Source organism: Taurulus bubalis, assembly GCF_910589615.1.
Source record: "Taurulus bubalis genome assembly, chromosome: 1".
In the NCBI taxonomy this organism is placed as follows: domain Eukaryota; kingdom Metazoa; phylum Chordata; class Actinopteri; order Perciformes; family Cottidae; genus Taurulus; species Taurulus bubalis.
The window spans coordinates 27,139,954-27,158,584 of NC_136589.1; the positions used below are offsets into that span (position 1 = coordinate 27,139,954).

The 18,631-nt window shown below is 40.8% G+C and overlaps 2 protein-coding genes across 3 annotated transcripts in view; one reads left to right on the forward strand and one right to left on the reverse strand.

The window, feature by feature from the left end:
• Positions 1 to 1,823: 1,823 nt before the first annotated feature.
• Positions 1,824 to 11,325, forward strand: mppe1 (metallophosphoesterase 1). The gene is made up of 9 exons (XM_079214881.1): positions 1,824 to 2,328; positions 2,477 to 2,585; positions 3,993 to 4,096; positions 5,096 to 5,176; positions 6,738 to 6,846; positions 7,151 to 7,231; positions 8,808 to 8,930; positions 9,139 to 9,279; positions 10,302 to 11,325. Exons 1-9 carry the CDS (start codon positions 2,078 to 2,080, stop codon positions 10,485 to 10,487), a joined length of 1,185 nt encoding a protein of 394 aa, XP_079071007.1. The 5' UTR covers positions 1,824 to 2,077; the 3' UTR covers positions 10,488 to 11,325.
• A 3,127-nt stretch (positions 11,326 to 14,452) lies between these two features.
• Positions 14,453 to 18,631, reverse strand: part of LOC306734830 (guanine nucleotide-binding protein G(olf) subunit alpha) — a gene marked incomplete at its 5' end in the record, with an annotated part of 44,964 nt that continues 40,785 nt past the window's right edge. For both annotated transcript variants that reach the window (XM_079216230.1, XM_079216231.1), the window contains 3 exons: positions 14,453 to 14,995; positions 17,478 to 17,545; positions 17,634 to 17,764. In XM_079216230.1, coding sequence (XP_079072356.1) covers positions 14,849 to 14,995; positions 17,478 to 17,545; positions 17,634 to 17,764 — 346 coding nt within the window. In that variant the 3' untranslated portion in view covers positions 14,453 to 14,848. The remainder of the gene's footprint in view (positions 14,996 to 17,477; positions 17,546 to 17,633; positions 17,765 to 18,631) is intronic.

Below are 18,631 nucleotides of genomic sequence, written 5' to 3' on the forward strand. Positions count from 1 at the left end.
AATGTCTTCTTTGTCGGCTTCAGTTGTTGCGTTAATGAAGCGTGATATTTTTTGTCAGCGATGAACTGATCCAAGAATCCTTTATGTGGACATATTCTTCTGTGCCACATGTGTTGTCCAAAAACAACATAAAAAACACATCAATGTGTATTAATCCATGGCTGAAATAGTGTCCAACAAATGCACTATTTCCTATTTCGTTAAACTGTAACATTTGCTACAGCGCCCAGCAGTTTTAGGTTATGTTTTATTAATGAGTTCGTAGTTTGACCCACAGGAGAAACTAAAGCTCTGGCCTCTCCCAGCTTTTGAGTTTCTCTGTGTGAAAAATCTTTTTAGTTCCCAACGTAAAAGACTTGGTGTGGGTTTGTTGGTATTAGTGCTTTATCCTTTCTACTCACAGGACAACTTTGGTAATCAGTTTCAAGGTTTACAACAAAGTCCTACATTTGAAAGTCAGTCTACAATTTAAAGCAAATACTCTCAATGTCCTCTAAGACTGTGAGTGGAGCAAAGCCAGGCTCAACATCTGGAGGGGTGCAGAGTTTTGAGGCTCCACCCTCTTTTTTCGGTTTCTAGAGACAAAAAGAATCATTCCTGATCACAAACAAATAACAAGTCTGAAAACTGAGATGCCTCTCCCTGTAGTCATGTTGTCATGCGTCCGTTTCCCCACCGTGCTGATGTTGCAGTGCTCTACTTTCCCCTCCTGCAGCTTCCTCATTCTGCACGAGTCAAATCTTGTGCTGAACATACATTTCAACATGTGTTTTAGGGAGGGTCAAAGGGAAGACAGGATGTGAGTAAAGGGGCCCCTCTTTGCATGCAAAAGCAGATCATTAACAAGAACATGCATGACTCGTGAACGTAAACCAACTGGTTGAGCAGGTATAGCTTAAGGCTATAATTAGAACAGTTTCGTTAAAGCAGTTTCCTGTGTGGCTCAAACTCCTCTGCTTGTAGTTTCATAGCTGCACACACAAGCAATCTCCTGCTGATTAGATTTCAGCTCTTAATCACTTAATCTCATTTGTCCCATAGTTGTTGGCTCCTTTACATCTGTTAGTATTTGTGTGTTTGTGTGGACGGATGCCAGATTTTGTCAGATCTTAACACTGATCAGATTTATTAACAGTCCGATTGTTTACAAAATGATAACATGGCTTCTTATTAACTTTTAATTCAAGTGTTGTTGTTCCTCTATCTGGTCTTGCCATCCCTCCCTCCACCTCTCCTCAATCACAGTCAAGTCAGCAGGTGTTCGCAAGAAAAATACCGGAAGTTGGCCGATTTTCTTTTTTTATTGAGTTTAAAACACATGTTTTATGTTAAGCTGCAATATTAGTGATACTTACACATTAATACATTCATAATTATCATCTTTTATCTATAATTCTAAAACGTGCCATTATGCATAGTGAGTGCCTTTACTCGTGGTATTTAACATATACTTTGATGCTATTACTTTTGTACTTTTAAATGCAGGACTTTTACTTGCATACTTCCTCAACCGTTTTTTACACTTATGATTATTTTTAAAGTATTCTAAGTATTGCTCTTATGCGCTATGGGTTACAGTTGTCTGTAGTTGTGTTTAATGTGCCCAAACAAGTGGTGGAAGAAATCAAAGTAAAACGCCAAGATTACTTAATTGCCACGATACACTGTGGTATTACTACTTTTACTGAGGTAAGATATCTGAGTACTTCTCTAATCACATCTTCCATCTTAAAACACATCTTTTTTTTCTGCAGTTTTATTTTGAAGAACCACCACCGGAAAAGCTGTGTCTAGCTTGACCGTTCAGAGCTGAGAGGAGCGAGTTGGTTGCGCATCCGCGGCAGACTGCTGCTCCTCTCGACTGCATGTCTCTTTACAAGCTGAAGGCTTTTTTTTTATACTTGTTATCTTATATTTTGAATACCGGGGACACGGAGCCTCAGAGCAACTTGCCATGAGCATCACACGGCTGGAGACCTGAACAGTCGGGTCTGGAAGAGGGGAAGATGCCTCATGGACCGCTCCATCACCGCCAGTGCGCCAATTCAGGGCATCCCAGACGCCGAATAACAACGAAATGCCGAGGTTTAGCGTCAGATGGATGGTTGCGCTGGTGCTGATTCTCCTGGTCGGCGGCGCTTTCTTTTACTGCGAGTATCTCATTTACTTCCCGACCATCCTCAAGTGCGCCTGGCCGAAGATCAGCCATGCACGGGGCGGAGAGGGCATTGACGGCCGGCCGATGGACTCAGCGGTCCGCGCCATGGTGCTGTCGGACACCCACCTTCTCGGAGCCGTCGGAGGACACTGGTTCGACAAGCTGAGGAGGTAATGTCTTTTTATTTATTTTATTTTTAATTTTAATTTTTAAAGCAATCCATCACTCTTCCTCTATCCAGTCGCTCGTGCTCCGGGCTCTGCAGGACTGTAAACAAAAACAACACATGACGCTTACTTGTTGTCTCCAAACGCACAGGGAATGGCAGATGGAGAGGGCTTTCCAGACCGCTCTGTGGCTGCTCAGGCCCGAAATAGTGTTTATTCTCGGGGACATCTTCGACGAAGGCAAGTGGAGCTCACCGAAGGTAACATAGAGCTCCCTTTTTCCCTTCTTGCTTTGTCTGCAAACCCACAGTGCTGCTGCTGCTGCTGCTGCTGCTGCTGCTGATGATGATGATGATGATGATGATGATGATGATGATGGTGGTGGTTGTGGTGGAAGAACAGTATGTGGATACAGAGCAGAGGCCAGCACTCTCCGGTCATCATCATCATGTTGTACCATCCAGGCACCAGAGGCTGCAGGTTTTTGAGGAAAACAGCAACAGCAGCAACCTGCATCCTCTCAGCTCTCCATGGTTCATCCATCCTATAGGAAAAAAATATCCCCTGGGAAATCTCACACATCTGTTACTGGATCGTCAAATGTGATCCGTCAAAACAGATAGAAAAGAAAGATGAGGTGTTGAGCAAGTGCAGACGGTAACATCTCCAATAATCTATTATGTTCCCCTCGTTCATTTTCACAGTTAGTTGGCATCTCTTATATAATTTGTGAGATGTTTTTTGCAAGAGGAAGGACTCAAAGCTTTACATTTTCAGAAAAATAAATACTGGAAGAAGGTCTGCAGCTATAGAGATTTTTTTGCATTATGTATTAATTATTTTCTCGATTGATTGGTTTACATCTTAAAAAAACATTGGAAATCCTCATGTTTTAGAACTTGAAACCACAGTCAGTTAGACAAAATCTAAAATATATATTCTTTTTTTCCGCTTACCTGTCGTGCTATTTGTTTTGGTGTGAGTTGCCTAGTTCCGGAAATATCAAGATGTTTGCCTTCTCTCCAATATAACGGGACTATGTGGCACTCAGCTTGCAGTGCTCAGAGCACCAATAAAATATATTTGAAAAGGCTCTTTCCAGAAATCATGACTTGGATGCTCACGATGATTCACAGACCTTTTTGTGTACATGAAACTGCGGTTGATAAAGAATAGTTCCCTTTAACAAAGTAATTGTTTCAGGCTTCCTCTTGGATAATTCAAAGCTTTGAATTTACAGAAAGATAAATCATAATAAAAGTATGGCATGCAGCAACTAATGTTATTTTCTTTTAAAAATTATATAAACCATAAAAAAAGAAGAAAATTGTATAACCTAAAATCAGCATTGTTTTGTAATTTATGCATCTGTCAATCCACCCTAATTCAAAGTAGCACCAAAGCAGTCATTTGGAGACACATCAGTAGGAACAACATCACGTAAACCCAGAGCGCTGATGTAATTAAAGGTCTCCTGTGTGCGGCTTGGGCCCCTGCAGGTGCAAAATTGAATCTGGAGTGTGAATCAAAGCCACCCGGCTCAGACAGGCACCCATGAGAGCTGCTGGGCGATCCACAGAGATCCCATTAGCTCTCATGAGCTTCCCAGGCGAGTTTAGTCTTATTAAAGGCCCGTGCTCAACTGTGTGCTTGTGTTCTCTCTGCAGCACTGGGAGGATGACGTGCGGCGCTTCCACAGGATGTTCAGACACTCCACTGACACCGAACTGGTCGTACTGGTTGGCAATCATGACATCGGTTTCCATTATGAGTAAGAACAGGCTTAACAGCATTATTGTTTTTATGGTTCAACCTTTAGTCTTCATACTCCATCAGGCTCAGGATACCTCTAATAAGGCTGTACATGATTTCAGGGAAAGGCGTCGCGATAAAAGAAGGACTTTGATTTGTCACTTGTTAGACCTCAGAATAACTTCATAAAACCAGAAGAAAAGTTTTTATATCTAAAGAAGACTATTGGCTGCCAAATAAATGTGAATAAAAGCCTCATACTGTTACAGTGCAGAGCCAGCAGACGATAAGAACAAAGAGACTTTATCAATGTTGCATTATCTTTGAGGAAATATTTGATTATGAGCCAATTAGGAGGACTTTTACTCCGATATACTGCACAAGGTCAGGTACATACTGTAGATATCTGCGAGGACACTGAGGTCATGTCTCATGTGTTTTATGAGACGGTGATATGTTCAAATATTGTCAACAAATCGAAACACAAAAAGCTTCATTACAGACAACATACTGGAGAACTGACAGAATCAACTGTACAAGATAATGCAATACTAGTATTACAGAGGTCTTACTTTATTAATTTTTGAGCCTGCATGTTTGTGTCGGATTGCATTATATTACAGAGATGTTGCGTTCTTTGTGTGTGTGTGTGTGTGTGTGTGTGTGTGTGTGTGTGTGTGTGTGTGTGTGTGTGTGTGTGTGTGTGTGTGTGTGTGTGTGTGTGTGTGTCCTGTACATAACACCCTTGTTGTTTAAAACTCTTGTTCTTAAAATCTCAGGGGAAGAAGCAGTGAAAGCAAATACAACAAGATGCATGAAATCATCCTGCAGTTTATTATTTGATGCCTGTGTGATTCATAAATTTGCGATTATGCAGACACACAGCGGCTCATATGTGCTTTAATTGGACGCATGCAGCTCTTCTGTAACCCCGTATGACAGATAGACGTGGCAGACTGAGCAGCAGGTTGGTTATTTTGATTGCCGTGTGGTGAGCGTGTTGTCTGTCTCCCTGCAGGATGGACTGGTTCAAGCTGCAACGCTTCGAGAAGGTCTTCAACGCTTCCTCCACCAGGATCGTCACCAAAAAGGGAGTCAAGTGAGTGGCTGCAACATACATGGTGACCCTGCAGGAACGTGACTCATCAGACTGGAAGGTCACAGGTGTAATTCCCCCGAGTCAGTCTGTGACAGGAAGAGTGCTCTTAAATAAGACAACAGAGTGAAACGCTCCAGAGATCTGAGATACAGTATCTGCTCAGAGGCACAAATAGCACTTTGCATTCCTGTTTTCACGGTCTGCTGATATTGCAAAAATCTACTTCCCATCCAGTCATTTTAGTTTGTTAGTGAGTCCTGAAAGTCCTTGAACCTTCTCCTTGTTTTCCTGAAAACAAAGTATGAGATAAGATACAATAAAATAAGATAATCCTTTATTAGTCCCTCAGTGGGGAAATTACAGGATTACAGCAGCATTGCTCACAGTGAATAAAAGAATAATAAAATAGAAACAAGTAATATAAATATATATAAATAAGCAGTAAAACAGTAGAGAAGAATATTAATATACAGACTGAATAGAAAAGTATATATATAAAAAAGTACTGTAACGTAATGTTAAACCACAAGAAGTACATTAAACTAGTTTCAAGGATTTTCACAAGCAAAGTTAAATTATTGTGCGGTGACCTGCATTGTTCTTTTCATTACATTTCAGTCATTTATTTTAATCTTTATTTAAGGCAGACATGATATTTTATGCAAATATTCTATAATTTCTTCACTTTATTTTAGAAAATATGGTTTTAGGAATCCAACATAGACAGCCATCCTTCGATATGATGAGTTATATATATATATATATATATATATATATATATATATATATATATATATATAATACATAAAGAAAGGAATATAATATGACAAACTTAAACTTTAAAATAGTCATGTTAGCATAACAAAAAAAAATATATATATATATATTTTATTGTTTGCATTGTAGACTACATTATTTGTTACTTATTTCCAAACTATATGTTTTCATTATACATATTCAACCCATGCAAAAAGGTATTAAAATTAAAACTTAAACAATTTTAAACTATAACTTTATATTCATTATAGACCATTTCATCTCCATTCTGTTGCTATAGCAACAGCGTTGGTCCCTGTTCACTTCCTGTCCACTTACTGCATCCTCAAATATGAACAGGAAATACAAAGGGACCCATTTAGAATGTTTATGTTGTGAAATGTTTATAAAACTGGGTATTTATGATACGAATATTTAGTATTAAATCCTGATACAAACTGTGGCAGTATCTATTTTCACAATAAAGTCCTTAGATGCTTAAAATATCCAGAAAAAAACATAATTTGTGCAGCAGTGATGTAGTGTTGCACAACGTCACATCACTGCTGCGCGCTGTTAAATTCAAGAGACACCCCGCTGGGCTGGTATCAGCCGCTCAACAGTCGACCTTTAAACCCACAGAGGTCACTGCAGCAAGGCTTTTCCTCCTCACAAGATTTAATGTGAAGGCACTCGACCCAATTTTCTTAATGCACCCAGAATGAGAACATTTTAAAATGATTTGTCTTCTCTCCTACTTAATGCCAGAGTTGCTCAGTGTTATTTATTTGTCTTCTCTCTCCAGTTTTCTGCTGGTGAACAGCGTGGCCCTTCACGGCGACGGGTGTCCCATCTGCCAGTCGGTGGAGAAGGAACTGATTAAACTCTCCAGAGACCTCAACTGTTCTCTTCAGGTGCAGGGAACATTTCTGGAAGTTGATTTGCACACGTTCAGGCTGTCAGCACCTTGAACACACTCTGCTGCTCGTGTAGTGTGAAAGACTCAAGTCAAGGGAGGAAGAAGGAAAACACACACTTCTATCCAAAGCTCAGTTGTGCTTGGAGCAGATGTTCGGTTGTTTTTAAAGTGGTGGCTGATTGTGTTTCTGTCTTCCTGCAGAAGAAGTGGAGGGAAACAAAATAACAAATGTTGTTTGAGGACATATTGTGAGCTCGTGGAGAAGACAGCCCGGTAACTCTTTGTTGTCTTTTCTGCAGAGCTCACAGTCGGGCAGTGGAGTGACGGACAGCTGTGAGGGCGCGCAGCTCTACCCTCCCACTCCCCCCATCATGTTGCAGGTAAACTGCTGGTGCACTCTGCATGTGTTCTCTCTTTGGGTCTTAAAGCATGAAGCAGAAAAGGATACAATCACTCTTTATCAGAAGCTCTAGAATTAGTACGGAATTTATCAAGTTTGTCTCCGTAATCACAAACTCAGATGTACATTGAAAGATGAATGTGTTCTTCCTGTCCTAACTGCCCTTCAAGTGACTCTTTCACTATGTTGGCTGTCTTCCAAAGTTACTGACTTCTTAGTTGGAAAATTCCCTTTCCTCGCTGACCTTAGAGGAGGGATAGTCGCAGAAATAAAATAATTTCTCACTAAAAGGACAACTGCAAAATTTGATCCACTCTGCTGAAGCCTCAACTTATCTGCGAGCACCGTGGACTTAGTCTCCCGTCATTTACATGAGACGGATCTATTACGGAAAGATTACAGCGACCAGTAACTGTTTCAACTTGCACATGAGCATGTGAATATTGTGTGAAGACAGATTTAAACAATCGCACTGTGGTGGAAAACATATTTAATATTACAGTGAGTCCTACAAGGGTGAAACAAGGAACTTTGAGACCAGAAAATGTGTCTTTGGAGTGTTTATTCTCTGCACAGAGAAGGTTAAATTACAGAGTGTAAACAAAGTGTATCGAGTGTGTGCTGCTGATAAACAGTATAGAAACAAAGGGTGTAGGATTAGTCATCCCTAACTGACCATTGTGTGGTTAACTCTCTGCCATTCAGCCCCCGCCTCTGATCTTAACTCAGTTAGTAAGTCAGGCACACAAGCACAAGTCACAGTGGAAAAGTACCTGCCTAGTGGGAATGTTCCATCCTTTAAACAGATATGGAAGCAGTTGATTTGATGTTTGAACTCATTTATCTGTTTCACATCACTATAAATCAAATTCCTTCTGGCTTTTGGCCTGACCTGCTCTACCAACGGAAACAACACAAGCGTTTGAAGACATTTTTCACTATTTTCTGACTAGCAGTTGCCCCGTTAACCGACACTGTGGACAAATGTAACGCTGTGCATCCACCTACTGTTCAAAACTAACAATACTATTTCAAATTGTTTTGTGAAGATCCAGACGTTTTTTGGATAAATGTGTATAACATGTACAAAACATCTATCTATTATTTTATAACATTAACACATTACTCAGTGTAAACATCACACTGTTGTACAAATTACAAATGTTGTCCAAAACCCAAAGATATTAAATTATATACAATTATACAAACCATAAAAACAGCAAATCCTCACATTTCAGAAGCTTGAACCAGAAAACATTTATTTATCAATAATAATGTATCTGAATTATTAATTTTTCCTTGATAAATGACGAATAAGAAATATCAAATGGATTGGTGACGATTCATTTTCAGTTGATCGACTAAATTATTGTTTAATTTATTTGTTGTGTGAAGTGTTAACACAACTTCTTGGGCGCTTGTGGTTGCTTTAGCGGGGTTTTGGGATTAAACTATCCCAGGATCTTTTTCCCTCCAAGATATCAAATGTCCTCAACTTCATCCTAGAATTAAACCAATAAAAAGGTATTAATTTCCATGTTCTCCCGGTCCTCCAGCACTACCCTCTGTTCAGAGTAAGCGATGCCGGCTGCACAGGACTGGACGCTGCACCGCCTCAAGAGCGACACCTGCTGTTCAGAGAGAAGTATGACGTGTTGTCGAAGGAGGCCTCACAGAGGGTGAGTACTCTGCAGTCTCATCACACCAACTCTACTGTGGGGGTTTTACATCGCTGGAGCGGTTGCATCCAATTAAAACACAGCACAATGGTCTGCTGTCAGAAATAATCCTGTATAGAAACCCCAGATGATGATGATGATGATGAAACTGGTGATGTAAGCGAGCAGCAACCGGCCTCTGAGGTAAATGTGGGATTTCTGTCCTCAGCTGCTGCAGTGGTTTAAGCCCCGCCTCATCCTGAGTGGACACACCCACAGCGGATGTGAGGTTCTCCATGACAACAAGTACCCAGAAATCAGCGTGCCATCCTTCAGCTGGAGGAACAGAAACAACCCCAGCTTCATTCTGGTGAGTGGAGTCAACACCTGGAGAGTCCTGTTTAGAGACCATGCAGACAGATGATGCTGGATGAGATCACTCTTTGTGTAGAAAAATAACACCTCTGTTTTACGGGAAAAAATTTAAGCAGCTATAATCAATATTTTGACTATGCAAAGGTCAGTCTACGCAGTGAATTCATAACTTCAGCAGTCAGCTGTTTTCAGTTAAAAAAGTGCCGTTAGGCCTTAACCTGAAACAGGAATGGTGAAGACAATGAAATAGTGACTCTGCTATCAAATTGATTCTTAAAAATGATTTATTCTTAGATTAATATTTTTTGTCGGCTGCGGTTTGTTATTGTGGTAAAATATTTGGACTAAACTATCCCAGGATCTTTGCTCCATATTTGTCATGTCGATCTTCTTTATTTTTTCTTTGACCTTTCGAAACTGCAAAACTTGATTTAAAAACAAAAGTAAGCCAGATATTTCCCAGATGGACTTGAAGACAGTTTTCCGAGCACTTTCAGAACTTCATGTTCATATTGCAATAGGAATATCTACAACGAATAAATATGTGATATAAAAGCTCCAGAACGGCTACAAATGGACCTCGTCTTTTCAAATGGATCCTAGTGACCATGTCAACTTTTTGAATAGCACCATTAAATTGTGTTATGGGGACAATAAAATAAATCAGGTATTGTATCTTAACATAGTCAACAAAGTTTAACAAAGCACTCTTGTGACTTTAAAGCCATTGATGCCTGTGTTTTATCTTTTATATTTAGTGTTATAAATCAGTAATGTCTTTTTACCTTGTTGCTGCTGAACTGACTGCTGAGTCGGCAACTTCATTTTGTTGTATCTTTTTTTTGGATGACATTAAACATCCTTATCCTGATCAATGAACATCAAAATGTGCAGTAAAGAACCAAGGAGTTCACATCTGAAATTCTTGGAGGCCCCCTGGCAGCAGAGGGGGATGCTCCAAAATGAACACTGTTTATCACCTCAAACACATGTGTCCTCCTCGTCTCCCCCTCTCAGGCGTCGGTGTCGCCCGGCAGCCACGCTCTGGCCAAGTGTTTCCTGCCGGAGGAGAGCACGGTGATCGGCGTTTACTGCTCGGCCGGCGCCTGCATGCTGCTGCTGTTCCTGGCTCACTGTCTGTGGATGAACGGCCTGCTGCAGTGTCTCAGCCTCTGCCTGCTGGGGAAGCACAAGTCTCTGTGAACTACGATTACCCAGAGTGCACCAGGAAAGAACCATGAGAGGAGAGTTGAACTTGGTAAATACTAGATGTGAGGATTTTGTGACGTTCTCTCTCGTCAGGACGGGACGAAAGTCTATTCGTACGACTTTGACTCGTTTGTCCAAATGTTTTACGGCACTGTGAAGGATTGTGTGTTTTAAATGTCTTAAAGGGACGATCACTTCGGATATTGATGATGTGATTATAGCCTGTGGGGACAAAACAGATGTTGGGCCAAAAGGAAGATTTTCAATCACAGAAAAGTCACAGTTTTCCTGCGACTGTCTGAATCATTAGAAAACACACACGGCATTGAGTAAGACAGTTCAAATAAGTACACGTTTAAATACCAACTGTCCCTGGTCTGATGGTGGTAAAGTCAGATTTGTGTCTCTTCACTGATGTTAATGTGATCTGATGTAAACACACTGATAATCTCACTGTTTGTTTCTGTTGTTGATGTCCGATCATTCATCCAGGTTTCTTGCTGTTTTATGATGCATATGTGAATATATTTATTGCTGACTTTCTGTGCCAAATGTTTGTGTGGGGCTTTGCCAAGTTGTTGAAATATTTCTGATGAACTGTAAATAATAAATAAGAATCTAAAGCTGTGTTTTTATAGAGTTGTGGTTGAAACGAGTGATTGATCACCTGAAGCCATGTCACTCAATGGATGAATACTAAATATCATGGGATGTTCTGTACGCTGTCGACTTTTCAAAACCAGGAATTGGGATCTGAAATGGACACATCATGATTAATGTGATTGAAACACAAAATCATGTCAAATAAAAAAAGTTTAAATAAAAAAACATTGGGGACATCTTCCTGTCCACATTTGACTCTGCTTCTAATTGTCTATTTACATTTAATTTAGGACTGGACGATATGAAGCCGTTTACTGTGAGACTACATTTGTAGACTATATTGTATATCGTGGTGGTACTAACTATCAGATGTGTTTTAATATGACGTACCTTGATTTGTCAGGTGTTTAAATAACAGGATTTGTTCTACATCCACAAATTGGGAAAATGCGTATCACACATTTTGTTTTAGTTTACTGTCCAAAAGAAGAACAAACAATTTGCATAAACTAATTTTAAAGTTAGATAAAACAGGATCCTGACATTTGAAAAGGCAAAAACATGGATTTCATAAAATTGTCACCAAATCATTTTCTGTCAATCAATTAACTGACGGATAAATAATTGCCTCAGGTCTAGTCAAGAAACCCCCAAAAAATCCTGTCTAGTTCTCAATTCCTTTTTAGAAAATTGATGACATGCAGTTTTTTTTTGTAATGGAAGACTTGTATCCTTATGGTCCGCTCCTAATCTTCTTTGTGACCGGGACAGATTGAATCTTGACCATCAGTACAAGCATGGGAACATGTTCTACATTCAGTTTTGTCGACGTTCCCTGTATCAGGAGTGAAGTAATAAAATGTACAACTGTAACTTTTTCAAAGTAAAATCCCTAGTAAAACGGACCACATTCTGCACAAAAGACCCTGAGCACTGGTGATCTCAATTATTGCGCTTGATTAGACGTCTCCCCGACTCCTGTCGGATTTATTGCACCTGAACTACACTTTTATCAAATAATGTACGTGAAGTACTGGGACTACTCACCGGCGTACAGCAACGCTGACCACCTGTAACCTGACGTCTAACCAGAGAATTAATAATAATTTATAATATATATATATATATATATATATATACATACATATATATACACACACACACACACACACACACACACATATATATATCGTGCTGGCTCACTGTCACCACTTTCAGGGAATAAAATGGAGCCAGCTTTAATGCCATTATTAAAACCTGTGCTTTTCCTCCTCTTACAAGTCAAAATGTCAAAAGGTGAAAAAGGCCTAAATGTATACCAAAACAATCCTGCAGAAACACAGAAAAGATACTAAATCGCCCCACTCACCCACATACTACTGCTACTGGAACATACGACCCCTCACATCAACTCCACCGAAGCATCCACGAAAACAAAAGAACTCATTGGAAACAAATCTGGACACCAAGATGGAAATAAAGCAAAGTCCTCTAATGTGCCTCTTTATTTAAAGAAAAATAAAAATGTCATTTAATCATCCTCCCAGGCCAAACAAGGTTTTTGCACCTCCAGTCAGTTCACTCTCTTTTGGGGATAGACGTGTACTGTAGCAGAAGAAAAGGCTGATGCTGTTTGTACAAGGAGAAGAGCTTGTCTTGTTGGGTGCTGCTCACACATTCATAGTGCCTGTGCCATTGGGTATGGCTCCAAAGGACCAAAGAATTACTAATATTGCACGCTCTCATTTATTCATCTCCATTCTAAACATGCTTTCCTATGTGTGTATGTATACATATTTACCGTATACATACATAGGTATGTACACCTAGGCACACACATAATTAAACATGTATAATTGTACATATATATTTATATAGACCTATAAATTTACATGTACATACATTTATAAAATTTTACACACAACGCACACTCGCCCTCACATACACACAATGCGTCTGTGAGTCTATGTTTGTTTTATGTACACATGCGCACAGGCACGCACATCAGTACAGATCTCAGACACACTTCATATCGAAAAAACGTTGGTTCCTATTAAAACAACACCAGGTTGCAATTTGGACACTTTCAATGGATTTCCAATGTTTGTTTAAAGCTGTGAAATTCAAAAGAAATACAAATTAAAAAAAGAGGAAAAAGAAAAGGAAGAAAAAAAATAAAAATAAAAGGCATGGCGCTGCAACATCTGGTCTTCACTGCAGGTAAGTGGTTAATTTGCATAATGTATACAGGTTTTTAGGATTTTTTTCCCTATTTTTTATTTTTTACTAAACAGCATTTCCTTTTTTTTATAAACCAGAAAAAACTAAACTCTACAGAGAAAGTCCCCTACCCGCAGTCTTCCGCTGCTGATAGAGATTGACATCAAGCTGTACAGCGCAGTCGAAAACATACTTACATCTGAGCTCATTTACAGGTACAGCCATAATCAAGGCACAAAGATCTACAAGTAGATTTGTTTTTCTTTCAATTAAGTTGTACAAAATAATATTACATTTTACAGTCTGTACAGGATAATTCAACCTTGCACAGTGTACAAGTTAAAAAAAAAAGAAAAAAAGAGAACAATACATTTTTCTCTCCCGTCCCCCTACCACCCTCCCCTCCTATCAGTATTTCTAAGCTAAAAGGATGGTTTGTGTGGAAAAAGGAGGCAGGTCCGAGTCCGTGGAGGCAGCAGGGCTAAGGTGCAGAGAGCTCAGTCCCTTTTCCTTCATTTAAATCCTTCTTCGTGTCGTCGTATTTCCTGCCCCACTCCCACTTTAATCTTTCACTCCGCATGTCTCTCGGCTGCTCGGTGCACCCTGCAGCTCGGCAAGCTAACATCGTGACAGGGTAATAAATATTGTGATGCTACATTGTGTGTATGCTTCCTCTGGAGAAAAAACAACAACAAAAAAAGTTATTAAGGAACCTGATGCAAAGTGCATTTATCTCTTCATCCACTTGGTTCCCCTCTGTCCACTCCCGTTGCTCTCCGGTGTCGTCCAGTCGCCGCCCACACGGAGAGAAGAAGCAGGTCAGAGGGGGTGACAGGGCAAAAAAAGGGGGCAAAGGTCATGGTGGCGATGCCAGCTTTAACCGGCAGGTGACACACAAACAAACATATACACACACACACACACACACACACACACACACACACACACACACACAGGTGCTCGCACACATGGCATTCCTCCTCTTCATCACGCGCATGCGTACGCACACGCACGCACACATACACACACACACACACACACACTGCCTCTACACTGAGGTCCTGTAGGTGTGTTTTTATGTATCCACACCCAGGTCCAATGACAAAAAAAACAGAAGGACACAAAGGGGCAAAAAAAGGAGGTAGCCCAAGGCTTAGTGGAATGACAAACAAAAAAAACGCATTCAAAAGGAAGGATTAAAAGAAAAAGAAGAAAACAAGAAGCGGCACGCAACAACTTTGTTCCCCAACCTTCCTCTCACAGTCGGTGAAATGGGGATGAATCGGTCTCAGAGAGAGAGAGAGAGAGAAAAATAAAAGAAGAAGTACAAAATGCTAAGGAGTTAAGAAGAGGAAGAGGATTTGACACACTTCAGTAGTACTTCATAGTCCTCGACAGGAGGGGTGGTCAGGGTTTCTCTTGGGGACGAGGGGTGAGGAGGAAAGATGAAGGAGGAGGAAGAGAAAGAAGGGTTCGTCAAGGATGCAGAATGATGGAGAAAAACACAGAAGGCTGACGGAGGCGGTCTCCCATCACAAGAGTTCGTACTGCCGCAGGTGCATTCTCTGGATGATGTCCCGGCAGTCGTTGAACACCCGCCGGATGTTCTCTGTGTCCACGGCGCAGGTGAAGTGGGGGTAGCAGTAATGTCTGCCGTCGCCACTCGCAGTGCTGATCCGCTGAGGAGAGGAGATGGGAGAGAAGACATTAGGGGGATTAACTAGAATCTGAAACCCTTTTCTACCTTTACCTCGTCTCGGAATTCCTTCAATCTTCCCCTTTGCGCTGCTGTTGTTGTTTCTGACCTTTGACCTTAAGGAATCTGAATCTGGTGTTGTTCTGCTGCAGCGGGCTATATAAAGTAATGATTCTTCAGTATCTAAACGCACAGACACAGGTACACATTCATGCAACAATTGCACGATCTCGCAGGTATTTTCCCCAACAGGCAAAAGGAGCACACATTCCAGGTAGTCGACATCTACGACAAGAAAGTGAGATAACCAATCTCCAGTACCAAACAACGACAGCCCTGTATTAGACTAAATTAAACCAATGTTGGTTATTGGAAATGACTGGGGCCATTATAGTATATGATAGAAGACACTGGACAACTCATGAAAGGACAGAAGGGGGATTTGTGACAAACACCCGTTTGATGTAAAAACTAAAAACGTAAGGCTTTTCTCGATCAAATGGGATTAGATTTGAGTGTCAGAGTTTGCTCTGATATTTAAAAAGCATGAATAAAAGCCAGAGTTGTATCTGTATTTTCCCCTGAAAACGTGGATTGTAAACAAACCAGAAACAATTGCCTCGCGCAACATCCGAATACAGGGCTGCAAGATTAACTGGTGTCTGAATTATCTGGTGATATACACGAGACAGATGTCGTAAAGTGGCCTTTCAGGACCAATTCTCGATTGATTCACCTCTTTTTTACATTTTCTTTGTCAGTATCTTTTGAAAGATTGCAAACATAACGGTTTGCTGAAGATTCATTACAAGCGTGTGAGGCTGTGCAATGTGGGACACTTAAAGCGAGGACAACAGACAAGAGAATGACCGAGAAGGAAGTAGTTGTCGATGCCTGTTCAAAACGTCAATAAATCCTTGATGTCCAGACGATTTGAGAACCGTTCATACAGCCTGTCAGTGTGGAGAAGGCTCTCAACTGTCGTGGGTTCCTTGTGTACAAACAGGAAATGAAAGATTGTAAGCCACAATGTTACATTGCCCTAGAGTGGTCGGAGGACGCCATTATTCAACTCCAGGGCTCCCTGGCATGCACTGCCTGCGGCATTTTCGATGGAGATCCGAATTATATGGTTTCTGTCAGTACAGATTACATAAACGTCTGCATAAACAGCAACATTTCAGTTAGGACGATAAAATAACATCCCAACTCCAAACCTCGGATTACTTCCCAAGTAAAACAGAGCCTGAGGGAAAAGACTGGGCTAGCCTCAAAATGGCAGATCAAAGAGAGAAAAATTAAAAAGTGACATCCAAAGACAAATTTGAATTCGTCAATATGAACATCAAGCAGGCAGTTGAGAAGTCAAACCTCTCAATGGGTGTGAACACAAACACAACCTGTGTTCTATAACCGACTCAGAACCCTGTGCAAAAGAATTCAATACATTCTATGGCCGCTTTGACAGTCTGGATGAGCGGGGCGCCGATGATGCTGTGGCCTCCCTGCTGCACCTCCTCCAGCACCTGGATTCCCAAAGCATCTTTGTTAGGATCCTCTTTGTGGACCTTAGCTCTGGTTTTAACACCATCCGAAAAGCATCCGATGATCTGGAAGCTACAGCTGTACACACCTTACCCTTAATGACGGCACTAGCACGTCCGATTACTGCTTCCCACAGATAACCTCTCTGCTCTGTACTATCACAACGCCGTTGTTCACCTAGTGGTGCGAGGATACCCATCTTCACCTCAATGTCAGCAAAGCATCTCATCATCATCATCATCATCATCATCATCAATAATCAAACAATTGAAACAGTTGACGGTTTCAAATACCTCGGAGAGAGACTGGACAATGGACTCAGCTTTGACCACAAAACTATCCTAGCCATCAAAGACTTGGTCTCCCCACACCAGACCTCAGAGAGCTAAACAATAAGGCCATTGCAACCTCAGTAAAAAAAAAGAAGGACATCACACACACACACTCAATCACCACCTCCGGGCGCAGGTACAGAGTACTCCAGTGCAGAAGAGCTCGCTTTTGGAAATGCCTGATCCCTACCGGCCAAAAAAACGTTTCACCTTTCACGTGCATTGTTTATCAACAACGTTGTTTCAGAAACACGGACAGCGCTATTTCTGTGTAGAGGGTGTGCATGTAGGCACTGCATTGTACTGAGACGGAGCAGAAGAGATCGATAGGCAAACAAGGCAGAACATGGCTTCTTCGTTCGGTCACGTAGCCTGCTGTCTTGCAGAGACGGAGAGGGTTTCTACTTGACGCAAACAGCTGATTTTGACAGAATCATTCATAAATTCAAAACAGTCAGTAATAAAGGCCGAAATTTGTTTCCATCCCTTTCTGTGTGCCTTGAAATTATGGCTGAAGCTTTTCATGACTGGACATTTGTTAACTACAGCTCCCTTCAAAACAGTCGAAACATTCAGACATATACTTACAAGAAACTCGTCTCGGATGAAGAACTTAGCTCTCGTCACTCTTGGGTCTTCACCAGGTTCAGGAGTTGCTAAAAGAACCACAGATTCACAGTTTAACATTAACTGAGGTAAAGAGGAACTCCATTAGTACTTTGGGTATTTCAGTGCGGCACAAACCTTCATTTGGTATGGTGTAGCGAGCATATTCGGGGAAGTAGTCTTCAATTTTGGATTTTCCAGCTAATACTTTCTCAGCCAGCATGTCCTGCTTGTTCAGGAATAATATGACCGATATAGTGCGCAACCATCTGAAAAACAAGAATTAAAGAGACGGTGTTATGTATTCTTCGAAAGGGGAAATGATGGGATTTGAATGTCAGCTCTTAATTTAATTGAACAGCACCACAATGTTATGGCACGGAATATTTAGGTGGTTTGGATTTTTAGAAGTAAAACTTAGAATTAGACCACCTTTATCTAATTTTCTCAAAAAAAGTAAATTCTTGTATAACTTTCTGGCTGACCCAACAACATGCTGTCATGCTGTATGTCAGGTGTTCTCAACTTTTTGCCATTTAAAGCAGTCTGATTTCTTAAAAAATGCCTGAATCCACCTTCCTAAATAAATGAGAATAAGAAAAAACATAACACTATCAATGTATTGTATGTGTTATGCCACTGTCAGCTGTAATGACCCAAATAAATATTCTGCTCACCCTCACCCATCACTGCCTGACATTATAAATCCAAATTCAATGTATTCAGGGTCATATTTTCTCACTGCACGCTTCAGAGCAGTTATGGGGTAGCTTGTCTCCCACGTTGCTGTTTATGTCTTAAAACCTGATAAATGTTGCGTCACTGAATCTGAGGGAACACGAGTTAGTCTCCCCCTGATGCATCGTGACTGCCGCGTGAATATTCAAACATAACTTGAAATTATGTTTGAATTACTATGTGTTTTTTTTGCGACATCTTACGAACATTACCCCCCAAAATAACACAGTTTCTTTTACCACCACTGCCTGCTAGATTGCACTCTGAGAATAGCTGCTGCAGTGGACCTGGCATGATAAAAGAAGTTCATTGAGCACCATTTGAATTCACTGAACGTACATTGATGATTTAAGCGCCAGGACAGCGATAAGCGAGACAAGAAAAGGGACAACACAGCA